General features: G+C 38.7%; 1 protein-coding gene across 2 annotated transcripts in view; it reads left to right on the plus strand.

Moving 5' to 3' along the window:
• Positions 1 to 17,967, plus strand: part of STX8 (syntaxin 8) — a 218,605-nt gene that overhangs the window by 121,749 nt on the left and 78,889 nt on the right. For both annotated transcript variants that reach the window (XM_012726710.1, XM_012726711.1), the window contains exon 7: positions 11,302 to 11,403. In XM_012726710.1, the coding sequence (XP_012582164.1) occupies positions 11,302 to 11,403 (102 nt within the window). The remainder of the gene's footprint in view (positions 1 to 11,301; positions 11,404 to 17,967) is intronic.

A 17,967-nucleotide genomic window follows, 5' to 3' on the forward strand; every position in this document is an offset into this window, starting at 1 on the left:
TGATGATCCCTACCTGAATGAATCATTACATAGCTAGTTGAAAACTGGTGTGAATCTTTGACTTTTTATGGGTGATAAAACTGTATAAAAAGCATGGAAGTTATATGGAAAGTCAGAATGGTATATAATTTGAAAGAAGAGTAGGAGGAAGTGTTTAAGTGGGGCATAGCAGTGGAAGGGAAGGAGGGATGCTGAGGTTTTTCTAGTTTGTTCTTCACCTTGGTGATAATTTAAATGAGTCTTCATTTAAAACTATCACAACAAATTGTGATAATTTCTCAAACTATGCATATATTTTCTGTACATTAACTTTTGTACATGTAAGTTTTGTTATTAAAAAGGTTAAAATTTTAGTATCATTTCACTATTGTATTTAATGGATTCATCACTAACCATAAATTATTGCATATTTTGTATTATCACACCATCATTCAGTCAATCTATTTCCTTTTTCCCATTTACTCTTGATCATTTGAAAATACTTCCTTTTTTCTAGGAATGCTATATGTGTTGTATACACACATACTTGGGGGGGAATGTTTTGTTATTTGCCGCCAAAATATTTTTCTACGAGAGAATCATGTATATGTGTGTGGATGTATATGGTAGTACAAGCAAGCACAGGGCAGGTTCAGTATAGATTTGAACATATGGAAGGAGAGTTCCAGAGACCTCAGTGAATTTTTCAGCCTTTATGTTCTCAGGGACCCAGGTACACAAGCACACTAGGCAGGAAGGCTGGCATGCAAGAAGGCAGGCACGGGCTGGGGGAGGCAGGCAGGCAACTGAGCCCCCCAGTACCCCCACGAATCTTTATTCCTTTTTTCTCTAGGCTCTCCCTGGCATTCTCATGAAGTCTTGTCTCTCTGCAGTCCAGAGGCTCATCACTCACAGCCATCTTTCTCTGAGTGACACCACCCTTACATCCGCTAAGCTCAGGTGGGCACACTTATGCGTGCCCAGGTACCCATTCTCCGTGTGTCCACAATCAGGCACACGTGCCCCACGCCCAAGCCCCAAGCGCCTTCGGCATTAACATGATCAAGGCCTCAGGTGATAGCCACAGAGGCTAGTAGTAAAGACACCTGATCAGTCCATTCCCCTACAGTGTGTGCATACATATTTCTAAGTTAGAGAGAATATAAGCACTTAGCTATGCACATGTCACTGCTTGATTTTACACATCATTTGTATTTTTCTTTGAATACATCTGCAAACTTTCTGCAAATGTTAGCTAGTCCAGCAGATTACTTCCTTAGGTAGTGAATACAGAGCAGTGGAGGGCAATGCTCTCAGGGCACATTTAGCCCTCCTAAACTGAATGTTTTACGTATGTCATTTACTCCACTTGGTCTGTCTCTTACTAATTTTGTGTTCTGACAGTTTGGAGCTATAGTGACTCACAGTAGCTGTGGCACGTTTTCTTCCTTTGCCAACAAGCTTCCTCTCTTCCCAACTGTAATTGAAAACTTGCAATTTTCATTTTTATTCTGAGCTTTAGGAATTTCATGTGATATTTGTAGACCTTCTCCATTAATATTCAGAACTCAGTGAGTAGTTTGATGTAAAGATTAGGTGTTGTTTTTTTTTTCCAGCTCATTCTTTACTATTTAGTTTGTTACTGTTTGTCCTTGTTTTCCTAGATCTTTATCCCTGCCTCTTATTTTTTTTCCCTTGCATATTTTATCCTCTCTATCCTTTCCCTGTGACATTTGGGAGGTGATTTGAGTTTGTTCTGGTTTATAGTCTAGCTAAAACCAGAGACACCTCCCTCCCCCGACCCCCGGCCCCTGTACCCCCCACTTTAGAATGACCCCAGAGCACTGTTTGCAGGCAGTGCAAGCAGCAATAGGTGGTGGGCACTGCCCATCCCAGTGACCATCGCTAGTGGCTGCACTAGTCTAAGGCTGCAGGCAGAGGCCATCAATGATGGGGGCAGCAGCAGTTCCCCTACCACGCTACCCCAGGGCATGCAGCCTGTGGTTCAGGCCTCAGGGAGGAATGTGAGCCCCACTGGGTCAGCTGCAGATAGTAAAGAGGCCCGTGGATTTGGCGTTGATATTGTAGAACGGATAGATCAGGTGCAAGCAATGAGCTGATTGGTAAATGGTCCAATCAGACTTGTAGGTGGGGAACCCTGAAAGAAGATATAAGGCCGCGTAGGCTCCAGCTTAAGACTCTGAATCTTGATTTCAGCCCCAGAGAAGAGGTGCTTGTACTCTCATTCTCTCACTGACTTGGTTCCTGACCTCCAGAGAAGAAAGCAGCAGCATCCAGCAGCCAACCTCTGAGGGGAAAAGAGAAGCCAAAGAGCCTCACAGAGGCCTGGCCAGCCACACCTGCCTCTGACCTCTGACTTCACCTGAAAGGAGCACCAGTCGCCCCAGGCCTGATGTCTTAGAGCTGTTCGTTGTCAGTATGGGTCAGCATCTCACAAAGAGCTGTGACTGGCATTCTGTGTCCAGGTCTCTTCTGAGAGCTTTCAGTCATTCAGCACTCCTCCCAGTACTATCTGGTCCAGTGTCTGGTACTCTCCATCCCAACCTTCAGACTGTGCCTGAGGGCTGCTGTGGTGTCATTTCAGTGGCCCCACCTCTGAGCACCTGCAGCTGTTGTGAGGTAGATCCTGGCCTGCTGCTTGCTGGTGTGGCACGTGCTCTAGATCCTCATTAACAGGACAGTGCCGTCTTGGATAAGCAACCTTTTGTTTGGGATTTCTGGACTGGACGACACTATCTGGGTGAGAGAGGTGGGCACTTGTTTCCTGTTTGTTAAATAAACCCCACCACTGCTGTTCCCTGAACCTGAGTGGTCTTACATTGTGTTCACAGGTGAAGAACCCTCAGACAGTGACCTTCCTTCTCTAAAGCACAGTCCTTTCGACTAGCTGTAGCACCCCAATAACCCTATTTTATAACTGCTTTCATTTTATTTGACAATTTTGTTTCTAAGTGAATGTAGTCTTTCTAGTAATCTCTTCTTGTGTCTCTCTGTTCTGGTTGCATTATTTTAGTTTGCTCTTGAATCTTGAACCCAGTTTTCTCAAAATTTCTTCTGTTAAGGAAGGAATTGTGTTTTCTAGGGCAGAAGGGGCAAAGGAGGTGGAGAGAGAACATTCCTTTGAATTCATTTCAGGTGTTCCCTCATTTTGAGCATTTAATTGCACCTGTTAAGTTTGCTCTTAACATAGAAATACGTGATTAGAAGTTGGGAAGGTTCTATCTTAGCTTAGGCCTGTGTTACACATATTTATACCTGGATGAAGGAATAATAAAAAAATCTGGGTTGATGGTAGGGAGCAACTTTCTGCCTAGCCTGGCTCACCTGGTCTGAAAATGGGAGCAGGTATTACCCAGGGGATTTCTTCAGGCCACGAAGCCTGAGTGATTCCAGAGGCCCAGCTTGGGTGTGCTGGCATTCCCCGCCGAATGCCCCGCCTGTGGGTTCTGTGGGGAGTAACTACTTTTCTTTGCAGAGTCACAGGTTGGTCTTTCTTCTGCTTCTGACTTCCCGCAATCCATTTAACATTTTTCTGAGAGTAGTAGTAAAGGTCACACCCTTAACCTCCCACACCCTATTTTTAGTTTCCTTCGAGAATTTCAAGTATGGTTTCCATTGTCAGAAATAAAGGGAGTTAAATTAGTACCCTCAAGAACAGCTCTTTATTCACCATATAACATTTGTCTTCAAGATATTCTTAGCAATATTAGCTAAAGACAAAAATAACATAATGACTGTACAACTGCCAGCATTGATTATGAGTACAAAAAGTACCGACCTTATCTGAAAAAAATATAGCACATTTTCTGCCTTCATGGAGAATTCATTGAGACTATAATTGAGAGTAGAAAATAATTATGAAGTATAATTGGATCAGATGTTTTGATGCCATATAGTATTTTGTACTACTTTTGATTCTGTCAATTTTGTGTCATGTTTTACATTGTTCATTTTTCCCATTGTATGTTGAAATGGAAAATATGTCAAATTCGCACATGATAGAAATCTGAGATCTTTCTCTAAACCAAATGCAAACACAAGGAAGCAAGATATCAATTTCTGTTTGGAAGCTGTACTGTCAAGAATCTGAAAGAGTCAGCTGGTTGTTTCTCAACCTGGCCTCTGAAACCTGTGTTTAATTTGCTTGTAATAAATAGACAGTGGTTAGGGGAATTCCCACCTTAGTAGCTAGTGGTCTGCAGAATGGGAATTCCCACAGCCTCCCTGCCCTCAGAAATCACCTTCTGAGGTTATAATAACTGACAGGTGGAATGAATTTTAGCAAACCCACCAACAGTGGGTTTGGAAATATGTTTCAAAGTCCATGCTTGTGTCATAGTCATAATTTGTGAAATATACAAAAGAAGGAAACTGATAATGATGGAAAGAATTTATTGATTCATTATTTTATAAACTTAGATATTCCAACTATTTCCCACTAGGCTATTTTTAATGAATGTTTATTTAATGGGATGAATATTTTGTAACCATTAGAAATTTTGACTGAAGAATGTGTAGCAATATGAAAGAACTCAAGCAATATGATGTTAACACAGGGCTTATATATTGTAATTATAAATATACTTTAAGACATCTTAAAAGGGAGCACATAGAAGTGATAACTGGAATATTTAAATTATTTACTTCATCTCTTTTATAGAATATTAAATAATTTAATAAATTAAAGATAGAGCTTACAAAAGCAAACTAGTCAAATAGGAAGAGGCTTACCAACCAAAAATGAAGCTTTGTGTTTGACTTGGCATTGAACCATTAACTCCTTCAGTGTTGAAGGCTGATTAGCTCATCTACACATTTCTTGTTTATCTATAAATATGAATATTTGAAAATGTAAAAAAAAAAACTATCCAGAAAAACAGTTGACATATTTAGTGTCCAAGAAGGAATATTTTGTACTTGGCTTTCTTAAAATGACAGATCTATTAAGCTTGAATTTTATTACATATTGCAACATTAAAATGTCATGTAGTTCTGACTATAATTGCTTGCATGAGAACAATGTTAGCAGCCATACAAAGTGTAACTATTGTTACACAGTATCCTAAAGGATATGAGATATACAAACACTTTTACATAACTGCAGTGATGATGTGTGTACCAGTTCTTGCATCACACTTCAGGCTGAATGCAGTACCCAAAGGATCAGGATGTCAAAGACCTAGAAATCACTTCCTCTGAGTATCTGCTAAGTTTTGAGCTAAGTGCCTATGACCCAGAAGGGATGACGGTGGAAATATACAAGAATTGTGGAAGAATGAACACTGGGATTGTTGTTCTAGGAATAACTAAGATGGTAGTGGAAAGCCTGCATATTTTCAGCTCATTTTCAGAGTCATCCTCTAGCTCAGCCATGGGACTGATTTTCTTAGTAGTGTCCATTGTGGCCAGCCACTGGTAATGTTCAACAAAAGCTTAACCATCCCACTGCCAGGAGTACTGGGAAAGGTGAAGGACCTGCAAGATGATCCATATCGTGCAGCTTTGAAATTGTGTTATTTTAAGTCATTTGCTTTGACTTTTCAAACATGCCTGCCTGCCTTTCCTTCCTAGAAAATTGTGGGGTATCACAGTAGTATAAACCTTTAACTTTTTTTCTGATTTTCATTATTTAATTGAGGTTTAATTGACATATAGATCTTTAGTGTTCATTTCTGTGTATCTTAACTTCTGTGTGACCAGTTCCCTCATTTCCCTTTCTAGTTAAAAATCCCACCACAGGCAATACTTGGTGGTTTCTAGCTCATTGGATTAATCTTTATACTCCTTATATATGTGAAAAGTCATGTAGTATATATTAAACTTTCTAGTTTTCTTTCTTTAACCAACAAAATGTTTTGAGATTTAAATAGTTAATGCGTTTATAAGTAGCTCATAGTTTTTATTGCTGAGTAGCATGTCATTACAAAGACATACCCCAGTTTGCTTATTCAGTCTCCTATTGATAGCAGGGTTTTTTTGTTTTTTGTTTTTTTTTTAAAGCTTGGAATTCCAATGAATGAAGCTACCTAAGTTTTTGTACAGATCTTTTTTTGGTGGGGGGGCGGATACCTAGGAGTGGAATTTTTGGGTCATAGGGTACTATATGGTCAACTTGTTTAGAACTCACAAATATTTCTACAATTAGCTATTCCAAATCCTCCTTAACAGTATTGTCAGTCTTTAATTTTAGCATTCTAGTGGATGTGAAGTAAACATTGTAGTTTAAATTTTCAGTCCCTTTTTAATAGTGTTGAACTCCCTTCATGTGCTTATTGGCTATTTGTATATCTTTTATAAAACAGCTGTTCAAATCTATTGCCTATTTTAAAATCAGGTTGTCTTTTTCATTGTTAACATGTAGAATTTATATATTTTTGATACAAATATTTTGTCATACATACAGCCTGTAAATTTTTACTCTGGCGTACTGTCAAAATGATATCTTTGGATGAGCCGAAACTTTTTATATTGGTGAAGTCTAGTGACCAGTTTTTATTTTGTGGGTAGACTTTTCATATTCTGTGTCCAAGAAATTTTTGCCTATCCCTAGGTTCTTGAAGATTTTCTTCTATGTTTTCTTCAAGAAACATTAAAGTTCTTGGCTTTACAATTTAGGTCTGTGAACCAACTCAAATAAATTTTTTTGTTTATGGTAGGAGGAAAGGGCCCAGAGGTTTTTTCCTTTCATAGAGTTGTTCCAGCATCATTTGGTGAAAAGATTTTTCTTGCCTTGTTTGACTTTGCCATTGATACAGTTTTGTTGAGAATTAAGGGTATATACACTTTCACATACTCACACATCTATCTCTGAACTGTTTTGTTGCATTGGTTTATTTTTCTGTCCTTATTCTAATAGCACAATATCTTGATTTCTAAATACAACAAATCTAAAAATTTTCATAGTGTGATATCTCTAAGTTTGTTTTTTGTAAGATTATTTTGATTATTATCATTTGTATTGCATGTAGATTTTAGAATTGACTTACCAGTTTTATTTAAAAAGCTTTCTGGTAATTTGGGATTGCACTGAATCTGTAGATCTGCTGAAGAGGATGAACAGATATCTTTAAAATATTAAGTCTTAAAATCCAACATAGTGCAGTGTTCCGTTTACTTAGGATTTCTAGTTTGCAGTATAGTGGTCTTGAGTATCTTTTGTTGTTTTATTCTAAGTATTTGATGTAATTGTTGATGGTACTGTAAGTGATATCTTTTACTTTTCAGTTGTCACTATAGAAATATGTCATTCTTTTTTCTAATTGAAATATCAACAGGCTTTTAAATTCACTTATTCTAACAGCTTTAAAATAGATTCCATAGTTTCTTATGTATACAATTGTGTCTAAAGCAGATACACATACTTATAGCTTTTAAAATCTGTTTTGTTCTTTCCCTTGCCTTATTAAAATGTGAGACTTCTGGGGGCCTCCCTGGTGGCCTAGGGGTTAAGTATCAATGCTACCACCATGCAGGCCTTCTGAGGCTGTTTGATCCCCCACCAGGGAGCTGATCTACATGGTGCAGCAGACTTCTCCTGTCTTGCAGGCTGCTCCCCTAAGCAGTATATTTCATTCAATTGCCTGTTCTGTTCACTGCTCTGTCTCTGATGAATCCTCTCACTACACCCCAGTTCTTCTATACAAAAATCCTTTTTAAATGTGAGACTTCTAATGAAATGTTCAAAGTTGTCAGAGCAGACATCTGCTTTATTCCAGGCTTCAAAGGAAAAGTGGTTGGTGTTTCACCATGAAGTGTGATGTTAGTGCTAGGTGTCCCAAACGTGTCTTTCACCAGATTGAAAATTTTCCCCTTCATTCCAGCTGTGCTAAGAATTTTATCCTGAATATTAATTTTTTCATATTTTTTCTGTAGTTATTGATATTATCATATGGTTATTTTCTTTATTCTGATCATTGATTTTACACTTTTCTTAGTATTTGTGTTTAGAGCAATAAAATTCCTTTTCAGCATTGCTTTAATTGTATTTTACAATGTTTGTTTTGATTGTCACCATTCAGTTCATGTATTTTGTATTTTCTCCTGTGATTTCATCTTTGTCCTATGGATTGTTTAGAGATCATTTCCTTAATTTTTTTAAAGATTTACTTATTTATGCATACAGAACTTGGGTACAGGCTAGAGGTACAGGGGCAGTGAGAGGATTCACCAAGGACAGAGTGGGGAGCAGAACAGGCAGACTGACGAAGAAGGAGACAGGTCAGGAGAGGTCTGCCACGCCATGTGGATCACGTTCGGGGCGGAGATTGAACTCATGCTGAAGTGACTTTAGCTTCTTAGTGCTGTGCTTTAACCCACTGCACCACCAGGGAGGGCCCTCAATTTTTAAATACTGGAAAGTTCTGGATTTGTCATGTATTCTTTCATTACAACAAAGGTTCCTTTTGACCTCTAATAATACTCCTTGACTTGCAGTCTGTCTGGTCTAATGCTGTTGCAGCCATGGCAGCTTTCTTTGCTTTATATTTATGTACAACGCATTACTGTTGAAAGCATGATATTGTCTTTTTATTTTTTCAATCTTGTCTGACATTGTTCTTTGAATTGAGGAGTTAATCCATTTAATTCTAATGTGACTACTGATAGAATGGATTGTCTGCATCTAGATACTTGTTTTTGTTTTTGGTTCCATCTGTTCTTTGTTTCTGTCCACAATCCCCCCTACTTTTCGGGGGTTAGTGCATTTTTTTCTACTTAATTTTATTCCCTCTTGATATTGTCTAAAACTGTGCCTCTTGGTGGTGATAGTGGGAGGTGTGTGTGCATGAGAGTGATGAGTGTGTTGGTTTAAAAAAAAAAAAATGATTGCTTTAGAGCTGTGTTGTACAGTCCAGCAGTCTCTAGCCAAATACTGCCATTTAAATTCTCATTGTGACTTAAAAAAAGATGTATGTTCCTGGTTAGTGTGTGGCGATAGGATTAAAAAAATTCAGGACTACAAGTAGTAAGGTATATTAGAACACTATTTGAGAAACATTGACAAAATTTTGTGAGAAATAGTAGCATGTCAGGAGAAGTGGTGGGGTTGAGAAACCCCGGGGAGGTAGAATTGCCCTGTGTCTAATAAATGGAATGTCTTAATGAAGGGGGGTGGGGAGGGAGTCTGAGCAGCTCTTCAGATTGCTAGCGTAGGTGAGCAGATGAACAATGGTGCCATTAAATGATACCAGGAATGTAGAAATCAAATCTGAAAGAAGATGAAGAGTTCAGAGACCTTGACATTCAGGTAGGAGCTTGTTGGTAGGAATGTTAAAGTAGAAATTAGTAAGTAGTTGGCTCTAGGTGTCAAAAATTTTGGAGCACTGTAGAGCAAAAATTTGTCAGGTTTTTATTTTAAATATTGGTGAACTCAGAGATATAATACCACTGCGTTAGTATTATAAAGTAAAAATATGCAGAACTCAGGGGGTTGCCAGCATTTTAAAAAAGGAGACTCTTGAGAGCTTATAGACAGATGGAAGGAAAACTGGAAGAGTATGTCACTGAATACAAAGGAATAGGGTTATGAATGAATTGTTAAATAATAGTGAAAGATTTTTTAGGTAAGTGTTATATAGACAATATTTGACAAATTTGGCTTCAATCCACTTTTCTAAGAAGCATCAAAGTGCTTTGAAATTGCTCAGTGCTTTTATCTTTCAGAAGCCATTCATTCACTGCCTTCATCTTGTAGAATTTATTTTATCTTGCTGTATACTAGGCACTCTCCCAGGGATGGGTGGGAGAAACAGATGAATAAAAGTGAGTACCTGTCACACTCTATTTGTAAAAGAAAGAGATGTAAACAAATAATCAGAATACAACATGTAAGGGCCATAAGTAAAGGGAGGCTGGAGGAAGTGCTGGAGGAAGGCCAGGACAGAGCACCATCTCTTCATGCCTTTCACATGCTATTTTTTTGTACATAGATTGCTTTTCTGCTTCTGCACTCAGTTCACACCCCACTTTGGAAACCTTTGACTTCTTGTTTAGTTCATTCTTAAAGAAAAATGGCCATTTGCTTTGGGCACTATCTTTGAAGCAGTCACTGAAAGAGAGGGAGGGAAGGACAGAGAATCAAAATGGATAAAATATGTTCATCATAAGAATCAGTAAACAATACAGGGAGTAAAAGGAAGGTCACCTGGTATCCCTAGAGATATCATGACTATCATTAGATTAACATTATCCAGATTCATGCATATAGGTGTGTATAGTTGTCTGCCTTTTCCAAGGTTTGATTTCAGTTACCTACAGTCAACCACAAGCTGGATATATTACATACAGTAACATACTTTGAGAGAAATGGCATTCATTTAGTTTTCATTATATTGTTTTAACCGATCTATTTCATTATGGGTTATTTTTGTTAATCTCTTACTTTGCCTAGTTGATTATTATAAGGGGTGTGTGTGTAGGAAAGAAAAACATACAGGATTCAATACTATTGAGGTTCCAAGTCTATTAGGGATCTTGGAGGACAAAGGGGGTATTAATGTGCATATAAGTGGATGGATAGGAATAATTTTACATAATTAAGATCATACTGTATGTGCTGTTTTAAATGGCAAGTACTTAATATTTTTAAAATCTGAAAAAAGGTAAACGTCATATAAAGTACTCATCACAAGAGATAGTAATTACTAAGTACTAAAAGTAATTATTAAAATTACTAAGGCTAACTGAAAGATTATATAAAACATTGCTCCTTTGGTGATTTTTATCAAGCTGCAAGTTTCTGTATTTTACTTTTTAACGTCCTGGACACCTTCAACTTCTTTTCACCTTCCTCCTCCCCAACTGTTATAATTATATTGTCATTGTTTATAACATTCATGTCTTTCTCTAGCCTAATTCATGTATGTTTTTCAACTCAGTATTTAAATGGATTCAGTCCTTACCATCATTTTTGTCCCCTGCTTCACCGTTTTAGAATGCTTTATCTGTATCACCACTTGGTTGACTGCTTGTCATCAAGCATTTCTCCTAAGATGGACACCATTACCCCGATGTTGTCTTTGTTGTCTGTCACCTTTATACTCAGGTCATGACTCAGCTAGCCATAATTTCATAGGGCCATGCCTTCTGTCCTGAATTTTTGACATTGCTCCTTTGCTACCAGTTTTTTTTTTCTTTGAATCAGAATTGCAGTTTTCAAAGATTATACTTGAGTGTGTTCCCTTTTCATGTGCTATAGTTGATAGATGTATTTATTACTAGGGAGAACTACCATAGCTGGAATACTGTGATGTGAACCAGAGCATTTTTGGAGTATTAACCATGCATCTTTGTTTTCCTTTCTAGAAATAATTGATGACCTTGCCAACCTGGTGGAAAATACTGATGAGAAGCTTCGCACCGAAACCAGGCGTGTGAATATGGTGGACAGAAAGTCAACATCTTGTGGTAAGAAATGGCTGCAGTCATGGCTCTGCCTCTTTAGCACACACATTTACTCTGCTTCATGTTTCCTCGTTTGTCTAGTTACTGCAAGGATTTGGTTGCTTTTTTAATATAGACAGATCCATTGTGTGAAGCAATAAAAATGCTAAAAGATACCAAAATCTTGTTAAACTGAAGTGAATATATATATGTACAGGAGAAGTATGATGACGTTTTTCTTTTTTATTTCAAATAAGAAACCTTTTTGTATACTTACAAAATATAGTAGTGTGGAAGTTGTGTTGGGAAGTTGTGTGATGTTCTGCAGGTGGGCAGCAGTAAATCTCATGGATTTTTAGGATAGTCTTTTGTGTCTTTTTTTAAGTCACAAGCTAAATTGTTGAAACTCGAACTGCAAAACAGTTTAGAGCATAGGTCCTGAAGCCTGACTGAGATCAAATCCCTTACATAGTGATGTTATCTCTGGACATCATTTTACTTCTTAATTCCTGATGTATAAAATAGGAATATACATGTCAAGATAAGAATCATCTGAAACAATTCTTAAATGACTGATCCCCAGGCCCTCTCCTGGACATCTGAATGAATTGGGCTAGGATGGAATTCAAGTATTCATTACTTAACAGCATTTCACTCATAGTATCAAGGAACAAGTATTAGCTATTTATATGTCTAGAGGAGGAAGAATCTTCCCAGTTAAATGACAACTTTTTTCAAATCTTTTCTGTGTGCTAAACTCTCATTTTGCCATTAATTTGGAATGAACATATTCATAGGTGAGGTGGTGTTTGTATTTGCAATAATAGCCCTCAGCAGTCATTCACAAAAACTCTGCTGTTGCCAATTTTTTATTTTATGATTTTTCCTTGTGCTGGTAGTTAGACCCAGAAATGTCAATAAAATCTTCTGAACTGAAACATTTAACTTTTTTTTTAATAAAAAAATCAGACTTCTAGAAATACTAAAATACATGCTTTCATAAATGCTCTTGGTATCTTAAAATATGCTTACTGTAAACTTCTTATGCCCCACCTATATTTTGTTATAGGTACATACAGTATCTATAACTATGTAGTTGGATATAGTGACTCAAAGGAATGAATACAACAATACAGCTATATTGAAAAGTACTGAAAGGAGAAATTCTTTATTCTTTTAATGGAAATACTTTAAAGAGAATTTTTCCTCCTATCCAATTTTTTCCCTAATAGTTACATAATAACTATTTGTATTTCTATAGTGGGTCAACACCCAAAAAACCATCTTTATGCCATTTCTCATGCCTGATACCTTTAAAAGAATTTTTTTGTGGTCTTATGTTTTAAAGGGATATTGCAATCATACATGCATTGTACTTTTTGTATATTGATGGTTTACCGTGTGTGTGGCCTCCAAAGCTATAACTAAGTTGGACTTGTATCCATGAAACCCAGAAATTACCTTCTAAGTCTCTCACTGATCTGTTCTAAGCCTTTGAACCCAGGGTATGTTGTGAGACTTAGAGTAGGTCTTGCTATCTTCAGCGCAATTAGCCTGGTCTTTTATTTTATTTATTTTTTTATTGTAAAATATACATATAAAATTTGTCTTTGTAGCTAATTTTAAGTGTGCAGTTGTGCCATTAAGTACATTTGCATTGTTATGTAACCATCACCACTATTTCCAAAATTGTCTTAACCACCCCAAATTGACACTGTTCCCATTAAGCAGGAACTCCCTCCCCAGCCCCTGACACCCCCAGGCTACTTATTTCTCTCTGAATTTGATTACCTGGGCCCACCTCACATAAACAGTCACACTATTTGTAGTCTTATATCTGACTTATTTTACTTAGAATAATGTCTTCACTATTCCCCTCTGTGGTAGCATGCATCGGAATTTCCTCCCTCTTTAAGGCTGAATGATATTTTCATGTGTATGTATACTACATTTTGTTTATCTCTCCTGGGTTGGACTCCTGGGTTGTTTCCACTTTTTGGCTATTGTGAATAATGCTGCTCTGAGGTTGAGTGTACAAGTATCCATTCAACTTCTTGTTTTTGTGTGTGTATGTATTCCTGGAGGTGGAGTTGCTGAATTAAAAGGCAATCTGTGTTGTTTTTGTTTTTGTTTTGCATAACCACCACACTAGCCTGACCTTTTGTTTTGCTTTTAGCACCCGAATTCTGAGGTGTTTTCGGTAGTTTCTTTTTCTTTAATGTGATAAAGCACAGTAGTTGCAGCCAGCAGTCATGACCTCCACAGCCTGAGAAAGGCAGACAGATGAGGGCAGAAGTTGAGGCCTGGGTCCACTGCAGCTGGACCCACTATAGTTGGAGACCCTTCCCATGTTTAAGTGGCTCTCCACTCTCCACAGAATTGCACTCTTAGGATGAAAGTGAACCAGAACTGAACTTGTTCTCAGGGATTGCCGGAAAAGCAGGCTTGGCACTCAGCAGAATAGGAAAAGAAAAATAAAGGAAAAAGTGATAGATGGTGACAAATTGTGGGCAGAGAAAAGCCCCTATGAAGCTTTACTTTTGGCTAATTGTACTCAGGAAAACTCATCCCCTGAATTGGGTTTCAGGCACACTTACCTGTTAAAGCTCTAGCCTGCCAAATGGTGAAATGCCTCTTGGAGGGGAAGGCATATTTATCCCAGTTCTCTAGGAATCAACCAAAACTTTGCAGGCCAGTGACCAGCACACAGTCAAAGATCACCTAGTATATATGGAAACCTAGCATACGTACCACCTGAGCAAGGATCAGTAACAGACCACAGAAGCCAGTCTGCACAGACATGCATATAAGATCAGTTATGCTTATTACAGTTAGAAATCAAGCTTGAAAGTATCTTCAGAGAATAGGAAATTATAAAAAATAATAGAAAAAACTGGAAAAGGGACCAAATCAAATGTTTAGGTATAAAAAGAAAACCCTGAAATTCAAAACTCAGCAGACATATTTGGTACCAGCAGAAGAGAAGCACCCAGAGGACAGATGGGGGGGGGGAGGCGAGGGGAAATCCCATCATATTTCCTTTTCATAAAAGCATGTACCAAAGGATATCCAAATGCCACAGAAGTTAAGCTGCAAGCAAGGTATGATTTAACTGTTCCGGGGGTAGGAATTAACTACTCCTCCAAGTGTATCTTGGTTACTGTCCACGGGACTCTCACTGTTTTAGCTAAGAGGACTCAAGTGAGCCACAGCTGGCACATCATCATTTCACTTAAGAGAGTGCAAAAAATAGGTTGTGAACCGTGAAATGGTCTTTTGTTTCCCTACCCTCAGCATATCTTCCTTGCAGTGAAGAAATTTCTAGTTATAAGTACAGACCATATTGCAGAGGGGCCACACAGAAGGGCCTGGTGATGAATTTGTTTGTTCAGTTGTTAACAAAGGATTCAAGCACCTCTTTGTGAACCTTTCACTCAGGAGCCTGGGCTTTAAAATTTTTACTGAGATTGTGTGGTTTTTCCTCCCTTTCTTTGCCCACCCCAATAATAGCATCAAGTGGAAAACAGTATTGATTTTCTTCCAACTTCTAAAGGCAAATTCGACTGGTATTTTCCATTAGTACCTATGTGTATTCTCGGTTCTCTTACTTGTATTTAGGACATCTGCATAAAAGCAGGATCTTTGTAATTGCAGTTTAAATATTCAGTGTTCCTACTCCTCATTAGAATTCAAACTAGAGCCTCGTCTGAGTCTGACGGACAGAGCCAATTGTGAAAGGCCAGACTGAGAATTCTGAATGACTCGGCTTGAGGGACAGTGTTGCTTCTCAGCATATTGACTATTACGTAATGTTGTCCAAGCACATTCATTGTGATTTTAGCAACGTTTTAGTAATGTGGTTAGAAATCAGCTCAACTGGCGTTGCATTAACACTCTCCCAACTTGGAATCGCTGGATTTGTCTTCAGCTCCATGGAACGTGCTCTGCTGCAGGAGGCGGAGCAGTGGCTAGGCGTCTACACAGCCAGTGGCTCCATCAGTTACCACCTGCGTGACTTGGAGGGCTGCTTGCCCTGGCTCAACTTTCTTCTTTATAAAGTGAGGGTCATGGTTTCTAGCACATGGTTATTCTGCAGACTGAAGGAGAACAAGTTGGGTGGCATAGTTAGAGACTGGTTCTAGGAAGTCCTTGATAAAACACCGGCTATGTTAAGATGTAACGTGAAAGTGGTTGCCAAGAACATCCTTACTCGATAAGACCCAGAGTTCTCACCTCTGTTGGAGCCAGCATAGAAGGACTTGTGTGGAGAACAGGGATGATACAAATCATGCAAGGATATTCTAGTGCTGGGAAGGTGGTACCTTCATTTGATTAAACATGGAGTTGATATTTAAAAAGAAAAAACTTGGAAGTTAGAATGCGGTGGCAGAAGTCCTTCAGCAGTCATGACGTAATGAATGGGACGGAGGGCACTGTGCAGTGGTGATTGCCTTTCCTTTGCTTAGCATGGAGCATACTTCTCTTAGCCTACTCTTTTAGGCCTAGTATAACATAGGGAAGAGGCGCAGTTTTAAGTTGTCTAGTTTATTTAGCAGACCTGAGAGACAGTTTAAGCTATTAGGTAATTATTTTTAAAACTACTAGAAACACAATCTGGAGCAGTAGAATAACTGTCAATGTTTTATCTTACTGTTTATCAAGAATATTCTTGTTAGCTGTTTTCGTCTTTCTCTTATTCTTTGTTGAGGTCATCTATTTGAACTCCCGAGCTGCCTTTATCTTTTCATGCCTGTGTGTGTCTCTGTGACCCATCTATCTGTCAATCATGTTCCAGAGAAATGCCCGGTCTTGCACTAATAGTGTGTTTGCCTTGAAAGCGATCTTGTTCCCAAACATATTGCTGCCACAGTCATTCTTTTCTTCTCTCATACCAACATAAGTCCTGGGCACCATCTATATGCCAGGCACCAGAGCTGAAAGTTAGACACAGCACAATTCCCACCCTCACAACTTGAGTGTGGGAGAGGTGTGAGTCACTCAGGACTCTGGGCTTTACAGGCCAGAAAGTCTGCATCAGTCTAGGGCTCAGCAGCTTCCATGAGGACACAGCCTAGGAGCACAGACCTAAGGAATGAGCAAGAAAAACTACTAGATACGGTAAAGTGAAAACCCAAAATAAGCAGGATGTACATGGTGTGACCCCATTGAAAGGAGAGATGGGAAGGAGAGAGGGAGGCAGGGGAGATGGGAGGAGCCATGTGCGTAGTTAGAAGTATTCCACGGACCATAATGCCTGCATTCAACAGCATTTGTCCTTGACATGGCTGCGCATGGAGCTGTGTGCTGAGAGAGATGATCAGTGTTTTGTTTTTTAAAGCTTTATTTATTTATATATATATAAGAATTGGGGTACAGGCCAGAGGTGCTGGGGCAGGTGAGAGGGTTCACTTAAGACAAAGTGGGGGGCAGAACAGGCAGATCTACTGAAATACACTGCTGAGTGGAGCAGTGGGTGAGACAGGAGAGTTCTACTGTACCTTGTGAGTCAGCTCCCTGGCTGGAGATTGAACTTACGCTGCAGTGGCTGCGAGTAGCTTCATGGCTCTGAGACTTAACCCCTTGTGCCACAAGGGAGGGTCCAATCAGTGTGTGTGTGTATCTTTAGAATTTTTTTATAGCATGTCTATAATTTAAAAATTAACATATTTAAGGGAAAAATACTACTTTTAGTATTTTGTATTGCCAGTCATTTTTTTCCCCCTTGCAAATAATGATTTGTAAGACAACAAAAATACCGTATTTATAAACCCTTCTGTTTTGTAACATTTCATTATAAACATATTTTTCTTCTGGTATCATTCTGTCAAATAGATGTATCACCATTAATTTACTCCTGTTTAGGGATTTTAGGTTTTTCCCACATGTGCTATATAAATAATGCTGCATTAGATGCACACAGCTTTTCCCCATATTTAGGATTTTCTGTCATATAGGCTATGGGTTGCTTCCACGAATAAAATCAGGGATTGGCTTCAGCTGCTTTGTAATCGCAGGACCCTGTTTGGGATGTTGTTTGAGGCCTAGAGAAGGGACAGTGAGTTGGGGAGCCAGAGGGCAGAATAGCATCCCTGGACACGGGGGGTGAGGTCAGGAAGCCAAAGCCAGAGTTGCTGAGTGACACCACTGCCCTTCACTGCCTTTCTTGGTCAGAGGAGGAGAGCTGAACTCTCCTGGCTGCAGACCCGGGAAGAGGAACTCAGTGGTGGCAGCATCCTAAGTCAAAAGCACTGCCTCCTTCCTAGAGTTTTAAGGGAATGCCTTCAAAATGGAAATGGAGGTTGACCCAGACAGCCAGAAATCATAACAAAACCCATCTTCCACTGCAGATTGATATCCCAAGCAAACTTATGTAAACCCAGAATGGGAACAATTTTTTTTAAATAGTTTATTTTTACATCATTTTGTGCATTTTTCCATCTCATTTGCAATCCCCTTAGGCTTCGCATCACCAAATCACCCATGTGCCATCACCATAGTCCAGTGCATTACCCTCACCCTGTTGTTTTTGATCCCATTCCCTATTGCACCCCCACAAAATGTTTCTGGTATATAACTGTTCATCATTAT

This window comes from Condylura cristata, unplaced genomic scaffold (genome assembly GCF_000260355.1).
Source record: "Condylura cristata isolate star-nosed mole 26May11 unplaced genomic scaffold, ConCri1.0 scaffold00017, whole genome shotgun sequence".
In the NCBI taxonomy this organism is placed as follows: Eukaryota; Metazoa; Chordata; class Mammalia; order Eulipotyphla; family Talpidae; genus Condylura; species Condylura cristata.